Consider the following 16,799-nt stretch of genomic DNA (forward strand, 5'->3'; position numbering starts at 1 on the left):
CACACGTGCAAACACTTCTGTACACACCTACATACAGTACAGTCTCTAACAAATGCACGCACACACAGACGCGCACACACTTCTGTACACACCTACATACAGTCTCTAACAAACAAAAGGTCAGTGTAAGTACGCGTGCACACACACATACCGTCGGAGGCAGTGAGTGGACACACACACACATAGGTGAGGACTACACAACAGACTTGGGGTCAGGCCCACTGACAGAAGAAAAAAGGAGAGATGCCTGCAGACAGCAGACACACTAAGGGACAGAGAGGCAATCGACGAGCTATGAGCGCTAAGGGAGTGTGTGTGTGTGTGTGTGTGTGGGGGGGTGATGCCAGCATGGATGAGTCATCCTGCCACAGGGATTGAGCGAGTAGCGCAGTGAAGCGACCACAGCTGGACGAGGCGTGGGGAGCCGGGGGGAAAGCGAGGGGGTTGGGGGGATGACGTGGCATCGCCAAGACGACACAGGACATCTGACGGGATGTCGGGGGAGGCCCAGAGCCAGAGGAGAGAACAGAGAGGTGGGAGGAGCCATGAGAGCAGGGGAAAGCCGCAGCAGCAGAGAGAAGCGGTGTGCTGACGAGAGTGTCTGTGTGTGTGTGTCTGCGTGTGCGTGTGTCTGCGTGTGTCTGCGTGTGTCTGCGTGTGTCTGCGTGTGTCGCGCGTGTGTCGTGCGTGTGTCTGCGTGTGTCTGCGCAGGTCCGGCGTGTGCGCAGGTCTGGCGTGTGTCTGGCGCAATGCGTGTGTCTGCGCAGCGCGTGTGTCTGGCGCGTGTGTCTGCGTGTGTGTGACAAGCAGCAGAAAGATGGATGGAGAAATGGAAAAAATGTTAGAGGTGAAAAATGTTTTCTCAGAAACTGAGAAAAACAAAGTATCAGAGCGACAACAGGCAAAGCAAGAGATTTTAAAAAGAAAAACAGAGTGAGCAAAACTAAAAGCAAAGCTGACTGGCTGACTGGCTGACTGGATGAATGGATGAATGGATGGATGGGTGGGTGGATGGGTGGGTGGATGGATGAATGGATGAATGGATGAATGGATGGATGGATGGATGGATGGATGGATGAATGAGTGACTGTGTGTGAGGCAGAGATCACTGACCTGATGGGAGCTGTAGGAGGACTGGTTGTGCATGAGGGGCGGGGGGCACAGGCTGTACTGCAGTGGCTGGCCCAGCAGAGAGTAGCGCCCATCGCCTGCGCGCGCACACACATTCACACACGCACGCACACATACACACGCACGCACACACACCTACACACACTGACACGACACGCTACGCGCTGCAACGCGACACAACACACACACGCACACACACACACGCACACGCACACACACACACACACACACACGCACACACACATACATAAAGAGGAATGAGTTATGAGATATTCTGTTTGAGTATATATAGTCCGTATTTTTGTCTATATATACTACATATGGGAGGGAGTTCATTGTATATGACAGAGACCACTGTGATGCTGGCATACACCTGAAGCTGGAGGTGAGAAAGGATGGGGCAGATCATAGCCGATGCGTGTGTGTGTGTGTGTGTGTGTGTGTGTGCGCATCAACGTGAGCTTGCAGGTGGATGAGGACAGGTCAGAGTGTGTGTGGTGTGTGTGTGTGTGTGTGTGTGTGTCGTGCATCAACGTGAGCTTGCAGGTGGATGAGGACAGGTCAGAGTGTGTGTGGTGTGTGTGTGTGTGTGTGTGTGCGCATCAACGTGAGCGTGCAGGTGGATGAGGACATGTAGGGGGCATGAATGGATGCATGTGATTGTGTACACATGTGTGTACAGGTGAACCTGTGTTTGTCTCTGGCTGTGTGTTTAAGTGCGTACAGGTCAGAGTGTGTGTGTGTGTGTATGTAGGTGTGTATGTGTGTGTGTGGTGGGGGGTGGGGGGTATGGCTTGGCCCCAGTGTACAGAGAAAAGGTGATGAATATCTTTTTCTCGGTTCATGTTTAAGTTACTGGCTGGAGAAGGATGCAGCGTGTGTGTGTGTGTGTGTGTGTGTGTGTGTGTGTGTGTGTGTGTGTCCTCAGCATGTCCTCAGGTCACAGCGCTGTGGTCAGGCAATCCTGGCTCACGCACATTAGGATTTAAATAACAGGCGGATTAAGGGCATACGTGTGTAACCTGACTAGCTTGAGCAACAAACTGCTTCGGAGTGTGTGTGTGTGTGTGTGTGTGTATATATTCATTAGAAACTTGTACGGGTGAAGTAGTGAAGGGTGTTGGTTGTGCCAAGTCAGATCACAAGAGTCTGAACCAAGATCAGGGTCAGTGGGTTAGTGTTTCATCAGGTAACAGTGTGTGTGTGGTGTGGTGTGGTGTGGTGTGGTGTGGTGTGTGGTGGTGTGTGGTGTGTGTGTGTGTGTGTGTTTATTTATGAGTGAGTTGCCAGTCCCTGGTGATAAATGGGTTAGTGTCTCAGTGTGTCAGTGCGTTTGGGTGCGAGCCAAAGCCAACAGGAGCAGGTCAGTTCAGCGCAAGAGACACAGGGGCACTTGAGGATGGGGAGCCGCCAGAGCTCACACACACACACACACACACACACACACACACACACACACACGCACGCACGCACACACGGCAGGGGCAGAGCAGCGAAGCATGTGATCAACAAGGTTTTGCTGGCATCAGGGAGCATGTTTTAAAGCGTTTTGTTGTGTTTTGTGAGGCCAGCTGAGTAGAGGCAGCACATGAGAACGTGATTTTAAAGCGTTTTTTGTGTTTTGTGATGCCAGCTGAGTAGAGACAGCACATGAGAACGTGATTTTAGGTGGTGACAGTCATTTTGCCACTTTGTCATGACATGTCACTGCGATGTCATGCTGCCACGCTGACAGGAGCGTTGATGTCTGGAAGGAACGAGCAACTGTAGAAGTGCTGTGTGTGTGTGTGTGTGTGTGTGTGTGTGTAAAAGATGGAGACTGTATGACATGTTGTCACGGTGACCAAATGGTGAACAGAACGGGCCCTTCATTAGCCAGTCATGGGTGGGCCGAGCGTCTGTTCTCTCGTGGCCGAGGCCGACCGCCAGGGCTGGCTAGAGGGCGGAAGCTTCCGGATGAGTGAGCCCGAGACAAGAGTGACTGGCGGACCAGTGGCAGTCTGTTCTTTCACTCAGAGCCGCTCTTTGGGGACGAGGTGTGAGGATATCGCATCTCACCCCACTACAACACCACTAGTCTTGTCACAACACTTGATAACTCATACCACTGCTATGCAGACGACACACAGCTCTATCTGTCCTTTCCACCTGACGACCCCCTGGTTTCAGCACGGATCTCAGATTGCCTTTCAGACATAGCTACATGGATGAAGGCACACCACCTCCAGCTGAACCTCTCAAAGACTGAACTGCTGGTCATCCCAGCTAAACCTACCATACACCACGACATCAACATCAAATTTGACTCCCTGTCTGTTTCAATCGACCAGGACTGCAAGAAATCTAGGGAGTTGTTCTCGACAACCAACTAAACTTCTCAGATCATGTTGCCTCAGTCGCCCGGTCATGCCGTTCGCGACTCTACAACATCTGAGGAAAATCAGGACTTACTTGACTCAAGATGCTACCCAACTTCTGGTTCAGGCAATAGTCATCTCGCCTACACGACTACTGCAATGCCCTCCTGACAGGTCTCCCAGCCTGCGCCAGTGAAACCACTTCAGATGATCCAGAACGCCAGCGGGCGCCGCCTGGTCTACAACCAATCCAAAAGGGCACATGTTACCCCGCTGCTCATCCAGCTACACTGGCTACCTATGGCGGCCCGCATCAAATTCAAGTCTCTAACGCTTGCCTACAAAGTAGTCTCCGGTTCTGCTCCCACCTACTTGAATGCCCTCATACAGACTTACACTACCTCCAGACCGGCTCTGCTCCTCTGGATTTAATCCATCGCCTAGCTCTACCCACCGCACGCCAAGCCAATCCAAACTTTTCTCATCTGTTGTTCCTCGTTGGTGGAACACACTGCCAGTTCCTACAAGGGCAGGGACATCCTTTTCCACTTTCAAAAAACTCCTGAAGACCCAGCTCTTTAGAGAACATCTACTCTCATAGCAACACTTACAACAAGTCTTACTGATCCTAGCACTCACCAGCCGTTAAACTGACAAGTAACTGTTAAAATACAGCACTCACCGACGCACTTATTCTTACTGTACTCTAATGTGTTTTTTTTAAACTGTCCTAAAATTGTGAGAATTGTTCTAAAACTTACTGTTTACCATGTTGTTAGTCGCTTTGGTTAAAAAAGCGTCAGCCAAATGTAATGTAATGTAATGTAATGTAATGTAATAACGTTGTAACAAATCAATGTGCAGGACTATCCAGTCTGGGGACACCGTGTGAACTTGGGAACTTTGTCTTTCTAAGATGCACATTCATCCAGCACTTACCTTACCATAACAATGTACAATACACATAGGCCCCTTGTATGTCTGAACTTATAAAACATTCAAGTCAATACCTAAAGCCTACGCCTGATACTGTAAAGAATGACCACTGACACTCTAAAGAATGACCACTGACACTCTAAAGAATGGCCACTGACATTGTAAAGTATGAGCACTGACACTCTAAAGAATGAGCACTGACACTCTAAAGAATGGCCACTGACACTCTAAAGAAAGAGCACTGTGGACTTGCCTGCTGAGAGGGGACATACCTGTGTGGTTTGGTATGCTGTGTGTGTGTCTCTACAGTGAAACAGCCTGTGAGTATTTGTGTGTGTGTGTGTGTGTGTGTGTACATACAAATATGCATGTATAAATAAGAGTGGATATGAGCAAGTATGTGCCGGTATATGTGTATGTGTGTGTATGTGTGTGTATGTGTGTGTGTGTAGGAGCATGTGTGTGTACCTTGTGCGGGTCCTCCGGGCCGAGAGAACTGGGAGATGAGGGGCAGAGGGCCGAGGCCTGGGCACACACTGCTGACGCTGCCGGACGGCGACGGGGTGGGGGACTGGGCGGGCGAGGCCAGCGGGCTGCCCAGCTGATTACTGGCCTGCAGCAGAGGGGCACACACACATACCACACACATCAGGGCTGAGCTACACCACACACATCAGGGCTGAGCAACACCACACACATCAGGGCTGAGCAACACCAGGCGCGTAACTGAAGCGTTCCGTTGTGTCTGCTGCAACAATTAGCTGGCACTATAATCAATGGAAGTAGCTACACCAGACGTGATAGCGGCGCGTACGGAAAAAAATAGACCATTAATCTAAAATGGATTTTACGTGACGCGAATGGAACGCTTCAGTTACGCGCCTGGTGTAGCTTCGCTGTCATGCTCCAGGCACATAGTAGTCACGTTCACACGGACAGTTGGTTTTTGTCTTTCCGAGTAAACTACCTGGCCTGGGTTTCCCCATGGACCCCATTTTATTCGCGCTGCTAGGCAGCCTGGATTCCACGGACCTGATTTTCACCTCAACGAAGGAACCAATCACAGAATAGAGAGGGGACAGCAATACGATGGCGACGTCTATGCGACACACCGAAGCGGCTATGAGCTACGAACAGATACATTTGATAGACATCCGTAGCGCCCAATAAACGCCTCTGGGCATTCGAAAAACCACGTCTCAAATACGAGAAAATGAATGTGTAGTTCCCAGACCCCATCTCAATGAGATAAGGTGTGGCGTTAGCCAGGCTATAAACTATTGGTATTCCGATTGAAATATTTGTGCCATCTGTTTACATGGGGTACGTTCTATTTCGATCAGGTGCTCTCAAGCTCTTTAGAATGTTTGACTGGAATAGCCGTTGTCGCCTACTTTTTCTTAAGAAGATACAGCAGGCAATCCGATTGACCGTATACATGGCTGTTCAATCAGAATAGGAAAAGAATACACCACCTCTTTCATTCCAATTGAATTTCTAATCTGATCAGGCATTCTTATGCCGATTGAGGTGTTTATATGAGAATCTTTATTTCGATTGAGCCATTATTCCTTTTCTAATCAGAATAAAAGTGTCCATGTAAACGTGGATAGTGACACAAACATCTAAACATGAGGATTATAAGTACATGTCTGTAGATTGGCTAAACTTAGTAGTACCAACAGGTTGTCTGTTTAAAATATGTTATGTACAGCGGCCGTGCATGTAAAATAAGCTATGGTTTTAAACTATGCCTTGACGACCAATTCATTTTTTTTATCAATATAATGCTGTCATAATGTATTTATTGTTAGAGGAGCTTTGAAGTGAGCAAAAACAAAATCAAAGTGTCACAGTAGCTGATATGCAGTGTAGAAGCATGATGTATACAGTATGAGTCTCCATGTGTACATGGGTGTGCCAATTGTGCAGGACGGCTGTGTGTGTGTGTGTCTGTGTGTGTGCGCCACCTGTGGACTGGAGTCAGGCTTGTAGAGCTCCCCAGGCTTGCTGGGTCGTTGCTCCAGGCTGTAGTACTTGCAGGGATTCCACTGGACCATGGGGGGATTCTGGGTGGGCTGGGGTCCATTTGGAACACTCAGTTGCATCACCATGACCCCAGGACCAGGAGGTGGTACACCTGATAGACACACGCACACGCACACACACGCACGCACGCACGCACACACACACACACACACACACAGACACAGACACAGACACAGACACAGACACGCACACGCACACGCACACGCACACCTCAAGTATTATGACAAGATCCAGCAAAGTTTAACATCATGATGTGCACATTAGGGGTAAAGGTGACACCTGGCTACCAATTATAGCTGCCACAGAACAGCACTTCTCGCTCACACACACACCACACACACACCACATACACACTCACACACACACACACACACACACACACACAAACAGTATAAATGAACTATTTTGAGAGAACTCTGAGAATATACAGAGTAGTCTAGTGGTAATGGATAATTATGACCTAGATACTAGTAGCAGACAGAGATCTTCACCTGAATATTGCTGCTGCATCTGCTGGGGGTTGCATGGCGCAGGGGACTGGGTGATCTGGTACTGCTCAGAGCTGGCCGACTGCAAGTAGCCCACTGACGGACTGTAACACACACACACACACACGGTAAACATTGTTAGTAGGAATTACTGAAACTTTTACATGAGTTGATAGCATTAGTTATATGCTGTGCTATATGAGGTCTAGCACATGTATGACATTGTGTGTGGGTTTTGACTTGCCTAGACATGTGCTGTCTTGGCCTTGGACTATAAATGCATGAGTGGCCAAGATCCATAGTAACTGACCTTGTGCACCTGTGTGTGTGTGTGTGTGTGTGTGTGCGTGAGTGTGTGTGGATGGCTACACATGTGAATGTATGTGTGTGTGTGTGTGTGTGTGTGTGTGTGTGTGTGTGTGTGTAAGTGTGTGTGTATGAGTGTGTGTGTGTGCGTGTATGTGTGTGTGTGCGCGTGTAAGTGTGTGTGTATGAGTGTGTGTGTGTGCGTGTGTGAGTGTGTGTGTGTGTATGTGTGTGTGTGGGATCAGAAGAGAGAGAGCAAGGCTGACCTTGTGCTGTTCTGCTGAGTGGGCGTTAGGACGCTGTAGTAGACTGGCATGGCCGTGCCTGGCATGGGCCCCTGTACCGACTGCGTGGCAGGAACCATCACTGGCTGCTGGTACTGCTGCTGCACCACCGGCTGGCTCTCATTGGCCACGGGCACCTGCCAGAAGGAATACCACTGGTTACCATGGCGCCACTGCATCACAATTCCGATTCCATTCCAACACATTCATCAAGCCATGGATCTCACAAAGATTCTAACAACCATTCGTCTGAGAGCACATACCTGATAGGAGGGCATTGGCGGATACTGGACCATCATGCCTTGCATCTGACCTTGCATCTGCCCTTGCATCTGACCCTGCATCTGACCCTGCATCTGGCCTTGCATCTGGCCTCCCATGTTGGTTCTCTGGGAGTTCATCATGCCGGCGTTCTGAGGCTGCTGCACCCCCATCAAGCTCTGGTACGCTGGCTGTTGACTGGGCATCATAGTCTGGATACCAGCTGATGGGAGGAAGAGACTGGAGATTATTTTAAATACATTATGTCTTGCAAGATGCAAGGTTCGTCACTGTGTGTGTGCGCAAAATGAATGTTTTTTTTTGCAGTACAAGGAGAGAGGGAGAGAGTGAAGGGGTGACAGAGAGGTGGAGTGAGACTGAAAGATGGATTAAAAAAAAAAAAAAAAGAGAGCGAGAGAGAGAGAGAGAGAGAGAGAGAGAGAGAGAGAGAGAGGTGGTGCCCGATGAGCGGTGACTGACCAGACTGCTGTGCTGGCTGGGGCATGGGCTGGGCACGCTGTTGGGGGTAAGACACCTGGTGGGACATGGGCCTGTACTGCTGGCCTGAGCTGGGGTACTGGCCTGGAGGGTAGTATGACACCTGGATCTGCCGGACAGACAAGGAGAGAGAGAGAGAGAGAGAGAAGGAGAGGGAGTGAGAGTGTGTGTGTGTGTGTCCCACAAGAGCACATCTGCAATGAGCTCCTGCAGACTCTGCTGCTCCTCCACAGAGTTGATGATGCTTGCACATAATACAAATCAATTTGAGCTTCACCCAGAGAGGGCCCACTCCATACACCCCCTATGTGCTTATACAAGCACACACACACACACACACACACACACACACACACACACACACACACACACACACACACACACACACACACACACAGGACTTCACATGAAGACAAAACAACAATTGTTCCACCTTTCCAAGCATTTATGTCTAATTTTTATAATTCCTAATCAACGGTCATTCTCTCCACTATGCTATAATTGTACCCCAAAGGCATGTGTAACGCAATATACTTTGCATGGGGCAGGTCTCCCTGGTTTCACCACACAGCTCCAGTGGTGCCCTTGGCCTGCTCACTCACTGCTGAAGGCCTGGCTCCTCAGGGCTTTCAAACGGAGCCCGTATGGATCCCAGCGCTCAATTCAGCCGCCCACGCTACACTGCAGAGGGGCCACATGACGCTTCAGGAAGAGCCGACTTCATAAGACAGCAGCCGGAGTGGGAGAGGGACGGAGGGAGGGAGGGAGAGAGGATGAGAGAGGGAGGGAGAGAGGCACTGGGAGAGAGGGGGAGAGAGAGAGAAGGAGAGAGAGGGAGCGAGGGATAGAGGGAGAGAGGCACTGGGAGAGAAGGGGAGAGAGAGGGAGAGAGAGGGAGCGAGGGATAGAGGGAGAGAGGCACTGGGAGAGAAGGGGAGAGAGAGAGAGAGGGAGCGAGGAGGGAGGGAGAGAGAGAAAGAGAGGGGGATATAGGGAGATCTATGACAAGAGGGGACATACATCCCAGGGATAGAGGGAGAGAGACTTGGGAGAGAGGGGAGAGAGAGGGAGAGAGAGAGAGAGAAAGAGAGAGAGAGAGAGAAAGAGAGAGAGGGAGAGAGATGGAGCCATATATAGGGAGAGAGAGAGATGGATTCGAGGGAGATAGGAGAGAGAGATGGGAGCATATAGAGAGAGAGAGATAGGGAGAGAGATATAGAGATATATATATATATAGTATATATATGGAAAGGAAGAGAGAGAGAGAGAGAGAGAGAGAGAGAGAGAGAGAGATGCTGGGGAAAGTGCAAGAGCTGGCTGAGAAACTTGGCAGCAGAGCCCCCCATCGACATTTCTCACTTATCTGGTTACGCAACTGCAAAGTGAAGCGCCCCCTCCCTCTTGTGTCTCCCTCACTTTCCCACCTCCTGCCTGCTCGGCAACAAAAGACAAAAAAAGAAAAGAAAAGTGCACTGATGATGACATTTAAAAGTGTCTGATTTAAGACAAAAGAAAGGAGATGTGAGAAGACCTGGACTGAACCCCCCTCTCCCCCAAGCCCAAGCCAGGCATAGAGGGATCCGATATGCCGCCACCGCCAGTCTTGACCGTCCTCAGCAGACAGCAAACAAACAATGTGGCAACTCGCTCCTGTGCGATGTAATGTCACACCGCTGCACCGCCACAGCACAGGAGCTCTCTGGAGCCCCCTCTCCCCTGGTCAGCCGCCTCTCTCTGTGCCGCAGAGTCCACACAGCTCAGATCAGACAAATAGAACCAGCGCAAACCACAACTGAGCACGTCCGCACCTACGAGCCTTCACTTCCGACCCGGACACGCTCTATATCTTAATAGAAACAATTTCCACCCTTTTTGATTGGAAATTAGAAATCAAACATAATATTTATTTAAACAACCTTACATTTGTCAGTAGCGGGAAGTGTGTAGGTGTGAGCAGAGGTGATTTGGCTCTTCCGGGAGCATTTACTGCCTAAATTACCCCATTATATTTACCACGCTCATAGTTTGATACTGTGCCGTCGTGTTCCCTATTTTCACCAACTCACTCAGTCCCTCAAGGTGTTATGAGGGACATTAAAATGTGGTGGTGAATTGAAAGGCAAGTTTTATCCTCCCGAAAACCTTATTTGACTACATTCTCATCGCATGATTAGTTCAGATCAGTGGCGAACTACTACAGAAAACATTTAGGGAGAAAACTCAAGACAGAAACAAATTACCGTTAGACCTTCTCTAGAGTTCTCGTTCCGAAACTATATTCCACTAGTTGCTTCATGCAGTTTTGTACACACAGCATTACAACACTGAACAGTGTCATTCTTGGTACAAAGATAATTTAGACACCCTTTTGGGAGGGGAGGTTAAGTTCTTATCCGGGATCCGCCATCCAGGTTAGTAGGGAAATTATATTAATTGGCACATACACTTAAGGGGCTGGGGTAATAGGGCATGGGCAAAATAGGTGAGTGCTCTATACAGGAGCTATACCAGCTAACATACTGTACGTTGAGTAAACAAAGTCACAGTCAAACGTCTTCTTATCACCTAAAGCTTCTTACCTGCTGGGGGGGAGGGGCCTGCATGTAGCCCTGCGGGGGAGGCGGAGCCTGCATGACGGGCTGAGCGGGCGGAGGAGGGGGCGGCGGAGGATGGGAGTGGGCGCCGCTGGGCTGGTAGCCGGAGGGAGGGGCCATGGGTTGGCCCGCGGGGGCGGCCATGATGTAGCCGGTCTGGGGCGGGGGGTGCTGGGAGAGGACGGCCGGCGCCGTCTGGTACATCGGCGGCCCCTCTGGGTTCTCGCTGGAGCCCTGGCGGCTTAGGGTCATCTGGCCAAACTGAGGAGTCAGCTCGTCACCCTGGCAACAAGGAAGGATGGAAGAACGGAGACATTACAGTACATACTGGCCACTATACCATACCATACTAAATACAGTACTATTACATACTGGCCACTATAACATACTAAATACAGTACTATCACATACTGGCCACTATACCATACTAAATACAGTACTATTACATACTGGCCACTATACCATACTAAATACAGTACTACATACTGGCCACTATACCATACTAAATACAGTACTACATACTGGCCACTATACCATACTAAATACAGTACTATTACATACTGGCCACTATACCATACTAAATACTATAACCATAACCATCTTCATTACAGTACTATTACATACTGGCCACTATACCATACTAAATACTATAACCATAACCATCTTCATAAAACAACCTACATGCATACTTGTTGCGTTTTATTTTAGCACAACCTAAACAACTGATCCTATATCATCTACAGACACCCGACACATCACGTGGCACAAGAATCACACAGTGACATGAATTAACTCATGCTAGATAACGTCCATCTCTGTTTCAAAAGAATTGGAGGAAGGACAATGTGGTGTACGGCGCCCCAACCTCACTGCCAGCTACCTTACTTGTTTGTGATGGGAAGCTGAGTGGTTAGAGAGAGAGAGAGAGAGAGAGAGAGAGAGAGAGAGAGAGAGAGGAGAAGAGAGAGGAGAAGAGAGGAGAGAAGAGAAGAGGAGAAGAGAGGAGGATGGGAGTGAGAGAGGAGAAGAGAGAAGAGAGGAGAAGAGAAGAGAGGAGTGAGAGAGAAGAGAGGAGAAGAGAAGAGAAGAGAAGAGAAGAGAGGAGAAGAGAGAAGAGAAGAGAAGAGAAGAGAGAGAGAGAGGAGAAGAGGAGAAGAGAAGAGGATGGGAGTGAGAGAGGAGAAGAGAGAAGAAGAGAAGAGAGGAGAGAGAGAGGAGAAGAGAGGAGAAGAGAAGAGAAGAGAGGAGAGAAGAGAGAGAGAGGAGAGGAGAAGAGAGAAGAGAAGAGAAGAGAAGAGAAGAAGAGAAGAGAGAAGAGAAGAGAAGAGAAGAGAAGAGAAGAGAAGAGAGAAGAGAAGAGAGAAGAGAAGAGAGGAGAGGAGAGAAGAGAGAAGAGAAGAGAAGAGAAGAGAAGAGAAGAGAAGAGAGAAGAGAAGAGAAGAGAAGAGAGAGGAGAAGAGAAGAGAAGAGAAGAGAGAGGAGAGAGGAGAGGAGAAGAGAGAAGAGAAGAGAAGAGAAGAGAGAAGAAGAGAAGAGAAGAGAGAAGAGAAGAGAAGAGAAGAGAGGAGAAGAGAAGAGAAGAGAGGAGAAGAGAGGAGAAGAGAAGAGAAGAGAAGAGAAGAGAGAAGAGAAGAGAGACGAGAAGAGAGAAGAGGAGAGAAGAGAAGAGAAGAGAGAAGAGAAGAGAAGAGAGAAGAGAAGAGAAGAAGAGAAGAGAAGAGAAGAGAGAAGAGAAGAGAGAAGAGAAGAGAAGAGAAGAGAAGAGAGAGGAGAAAGAAGAGAAGAGAGAGGAGAGAGGAGAGGAGAAGAGAGAAGAGAAGAGAAGAGAAGAGAAGAGAAGAGAAGAGAAGAGAAGAGAGAAGAGAAGAGAGAAGAGAAGAGAGGAGAGGAGAGAAGAGAGAAGAGAAGAGAAGAGAGAAGAGAAGAGAGAAGAGAAGAGAGAGGAGAGGAGAGAAGAGGAGAAGAGAGGAGAAGAGAGGAGAGGAGAGGAGAGAAGAGGAGAAGAGAAGAGAAGAGAAGAGAAGAGAAGAAGAGAGGAGAAGAGAGGAGAAGAGAGGAGAGGAGAGGAGAGGAGAAGGGAGAGGAGAGGAGAAGAGAGAGGAGTACCATGTTGTACTGCTGGGGAGGAGAGACGGGCAGGAGGACCTGGGGACAGGAAGGGCTGGAGTAGGAGACAGGCTGTGGAGAGGGCTGCAGAGCACCCACCGGCTGAGAGAGGGAGAGAGAGAGGGATGAGGGAGAGAGAGAGGGAGAGATAGAACGAGCAAAGAAGTGAGTGAGGGGGAAGGATTGAGACAGACATGTAAATAAGAAAGAGAGAAAAAGGAGAGAAGAGGAAAGAAAAGGTGAAGAAATGGAGAGAAGAGAAGAGGACAGGAGAGAAGAGAAGAGGACAGCCCAAAGGTTGGAGGCAGCAGCAAAGGAGAAGGCGCAGAAGAGAGGGAAGGGTGAAAGAGAGGTTGTTATTATTTGGTAGCTAACGAAAGGGAAAAAGTAAATAATAACATTTACTTGAAAGCGGCTTAAAACTGAAGGTAGAGGAGGAATTAACAAACAAAGTATCCTAGCCCAGCTCCCCCCCGCCCGGACGACCACCACCTGGGCCCATCATGTGGTTGCCCATGGGGTGCTGGGTGGGCGTGGGCAGCAGGGCCTGCTGGGGTGGGGGAGGGGGTGGCTGGCTCTGCTGCTGGGGCGGGTTGGACGGGCAGGGCAGCAGGCTGCGGGCCGTCTGTGGAGCGGCCGCCGGGGGGCACACGTCCAGGGTGGCCGGGGGGAGCGCTGGCAGGAGAGAGAGAGAGAGAGGTGGGTCACTGCAACTGCACACCTGGGGCTGGCGCTGTTTCTCCTTGAAAGAGTCCTGTGAGGAGGTGGGACAATAACCAAGTCGTGCCAGGACTGCACAGCATCCGTCCAGAGAATATGAGAACTTTTTAAGATGTTAAGATGAGATTTTCCAAATCAAATGATTAACATACCTCTGATGTTCACCTATAAAAAAAATACCTAAGAGCTGTCATCTTTGCCCATATAAGGAGATCCAGATCTTCTTATATGGGCAAAAATGGCAAGTTTGGGTTCTTTGTGTAGGCGAACTTCAGAGGTCTATTTTCTTTCTTGAGGCTTCCACGTGGTTTGGTCTGATCAGATCATGTGAATATACATGTAAGATGGAAAACCATCTTACATCACTTTGTTTAAGCTACATAAACACTACGCAGCCAAGTCCTAAGTGTCCTATGACATACTGAACGCAGCAGGAGCATTTGTTAAACATAAAAATGTGTCCAAGTAGTGAGTGTGGGGGGGGGCAAGAGGGCAGGCTGGTGTTGGGTACCGTTGCGAGAGCCCCTGGCGCTGCCCTGGGAGCCCTTGGCACTGCCCAGGCTGTCCCCGCGCGTCAGAATGGAGATGCCAGAGAAGCTGCTGGCCTTGGTGACGGGCGGCCGCAGTGTGCGGTTGGAGCTGTCCGAGTCGGTGCTGCTCCACGGCCGCGGCTCCACACACTTCATGTCGCTGTCCGTGCTGCTCTGCCGGCTGCTCGACGCCCTGCTCGAGCTCTCACGGTTCCCCCTGACGGAGAGGGAGAGAGAGGGAGAGGGAGAGGGAGAGAATGGGGGGAGGAAAAGATAGAGAGAGAGAGGGTGAAGAGAAAGAGAGAGAAAGAGAGAGAGAGAGAGAGAATGGGGCAAGGGAGAGATAGAGAGAGAGAGGGTGAAGAGAGAGAGAGAGAAGGGGGGACAAGAGAGAGAGAGAGAGAGAGAGAGAGAGAGAGAGAGAGAGGAGGGGGAGAGAGAGAGGAGGGGAGAGAGAGAGAGGGGGGGAGAGAGAGAGGGAGAGGGGAAGAGAGAGAGATGAGAGGGAGAGGGGGAAGATGAGAGAAAGAGACAATGGAGAAGAGTAAAAGAAAGTGAGAAGAAAAACAACAGATAGAATGATAGATAGAACAACAGATAGAATGATAGATAGAACAACAGATAGAATGATAGATAGAACAACAGAGAGTGAAAGGAGGCAAGGAGGCGAGAGAGAGAGAGAAATGTTGACATAGACGAAGTAACAGATAAAGAGACGTATAACGTTACAGAGAAACAAAGATTCCAAGTGGAGACAGATCCAAATGTGTGGTGAAGGAACAGAATCAGAGCAAAGCAAGGACATGATGAAGAACAAAAAAGAAAGACAGAATGTGGGGGGTTTGACACAGAGAGAGAGAGAGAGAGAGAGAGAGGGAGGGAGAGAGAGAGAGAGAGGCAGAATAGCAAAGGAAAGAGAGGGTGCAAAGAAGAGAGGAAATGAAAGAGGGGAGGAGAAGAGTAAAGAGCATGTTGATTACAGACACAAACACACTCTTCTCTTCTCATCTCTTCTCATCTCTTTGGGGCTTACAGGGGGAGTGAAGCATTCAGCACAAATACCAACAGCTCTGTCCAACACCCCATTCCAAGCCAAAAAATAACAATCCAAGAAATGCAGACACCCCAGCACATGTGCAAACACACACACGCAGTATTCCCATCAGCTTCTAGATCACTCCAAGTCACACACCTACACACACACACACACAGACATACATACATTACACACACATGCAGTTAGAACTGGTGTGATGCAAGTCCAGGGGCAAGTTTACAAGGTACATTTCCCAAAAGACAAACCAGACACGGAAATGGACAACACTGTTAACGAACCCCAAGCTGTGGACGGTACAACACACACAATACAGAATTTAATTACAAACACACAGACACCTCACACAGTAGGAAGACAACATACACAATCACACCACCATCTGACACACAATGCAGACAACATACTAACACATAACAAGGCGGCACACACACACACAACCTCACACAAGTAGACAAACTCCCACATCAAAAATGTTGATGCCAAGTTAGCGCACAAATTCAGGTTCATTAAACAGAGAAACGTACAGTTAGAAACATAGGTGGACACCCACACGCTATATTTTAAGAATATCTAACATGTAATGTAGACTCTACTACTGTTGAAAAGGAAATGTGTATCTAAACACACAAGCCTTGATGTAGAAGCTCCTGTCATCTAATGGTGACTCTCGCTACAACACAAACAGATCAATTTGTCTGGACTAGCCATTTAGGAAATGGTACCATTTAACACTTGATGCACTTTTCTGGCTTGTTCAAAGAGAGGAAGGTGCCATATTTAGTGAATAATAAGCTCTGAATTTATTTCCCATCACCAGGGACTCAACAAAGCATGTTCTTGCAGTACTGTACACAGCAGCAGAAATCGCGATTAGTCCCTTCTCATTAGCCCAACATGGCTGCAGAAGGACCAGGACTAAGTCCACATTTTGTCTTACTTTTGGTTCCAATTGTCTGTGCTTTAGTACTTCTGTCTGCCTGAACTTGTATAGAGGAAGAATCGGAGGGAGAGAGAGAGAGGGAGGGAGGGAGAGAGAGAAATGGAGAGAGGAAAAGTTGAAGAGAAAGAAACGTTGAGAGCGAATGAGTGTATTGGTGCATGCCTGCTGCTGTGGCTCAGATGGCTTCATATCTGCGGCTGCCTCCCCTGGCACTGCGAGGTGACAGACAGAGAGGAGACAGTGTGTGGGATGTGCTCAAATTGAGCTAAAAAAACAGAACGGAACAGGAGAATCTCCAAGATTGGAGAGGGGCGAAAAATACTCTTGGCATATCGTGAGCGGTGTGTGTTTCTCTGGCTGTTTTGATTTCTCTCTTTCTGTCTTCCTGCATTGCTTTCTTTTTTGTTTTTTTTTCTTTTATTTTAAAGGTGGCAGTGTCTGATGAATTTTTCAGTGCGGCTGTAATTAATGGATGAGCTATTTTAAGCGAGCTGTGCGGCCTATTTTAGGGGAGGGTAGTTCTCACTATGCAGATGAGAGTG

General features: G+C 48.9%; 1 protein-coding gene across 8 annotated transcripts in view; it reads right to left on the minus strand.

Moving 5' to 3' along the window:
• LOC125301461 (R3H domain-containing protein 2) overlaps positions 1-16,799 on the minus strand; it is a 34,426-nt gene that overhangs the window by 1,170 nt on the left and 16,457 nt on the right. For 5 of the 8 annotated variants that reach the window (XM_048253879.1, XM_048253881.1, XM_048253878.1 and 2 more), the window contains 11 exons: positions 14,242-14,477; positions 13,507-13,685; positions 13,011-13,115; positions 10,890-11,186; positions 8,293-8,419; positions 7,815-8,035; positions 7,534-7,688; positions 6,965-7,065; positions 6,395-6,564; positions 4,893-5,037; positions 1,114-1,208 (listed from right to left, as the gene is read on the minus strand). In XM_048253879.1, the coding sequence (XP_048109836.1) occupies positions 1,114-1,208; positions 4,893-5,037; positions 6,395-6,564; positions 6,965-7,065; positions 7,534-7,688; positions 7,815-8,035; positions 8,293-8,419; positions 10,890-11,186; positions 13,011-13,115; positions 13,507-13,685; positions 14,242-14,477 (1,831 nt within the window). Of the gene's footprint in view, positions 1-1,113; positions 1,209-4,892; positions 5,038-6,394; positions 6,565-6,964; positions 7,066-7,533; positions 7,689-7,814; positions 8,036-8,292; positions 8,420-10,889; positions 11,192-13,010; positions 13,116-13,506; positions 13,686-14,241; positions 14,478-16,799 lie in introns of all 8 variants that reach the window. The other 3 variants (XM_048253885.1, XM_048253886.1, XM_048253883.1) reach the window with 2 other exon arrangements.

The sequence above is a fragment of the Alosa alosa genome, chromosome 10 (assembly GCF_017589495.1).
Source record: "Alosa alosa isolate M-15738 ecotype Scorff River chromosome 10, AALO_Geno_1.1, whole genome shotgun sequence".
Lineage (NCBI taxonomy): Eukaryota > Metazoa > Chordata > Actinopteri > Clupeiformes > Clupeidae > Alosa > Alosa alosa.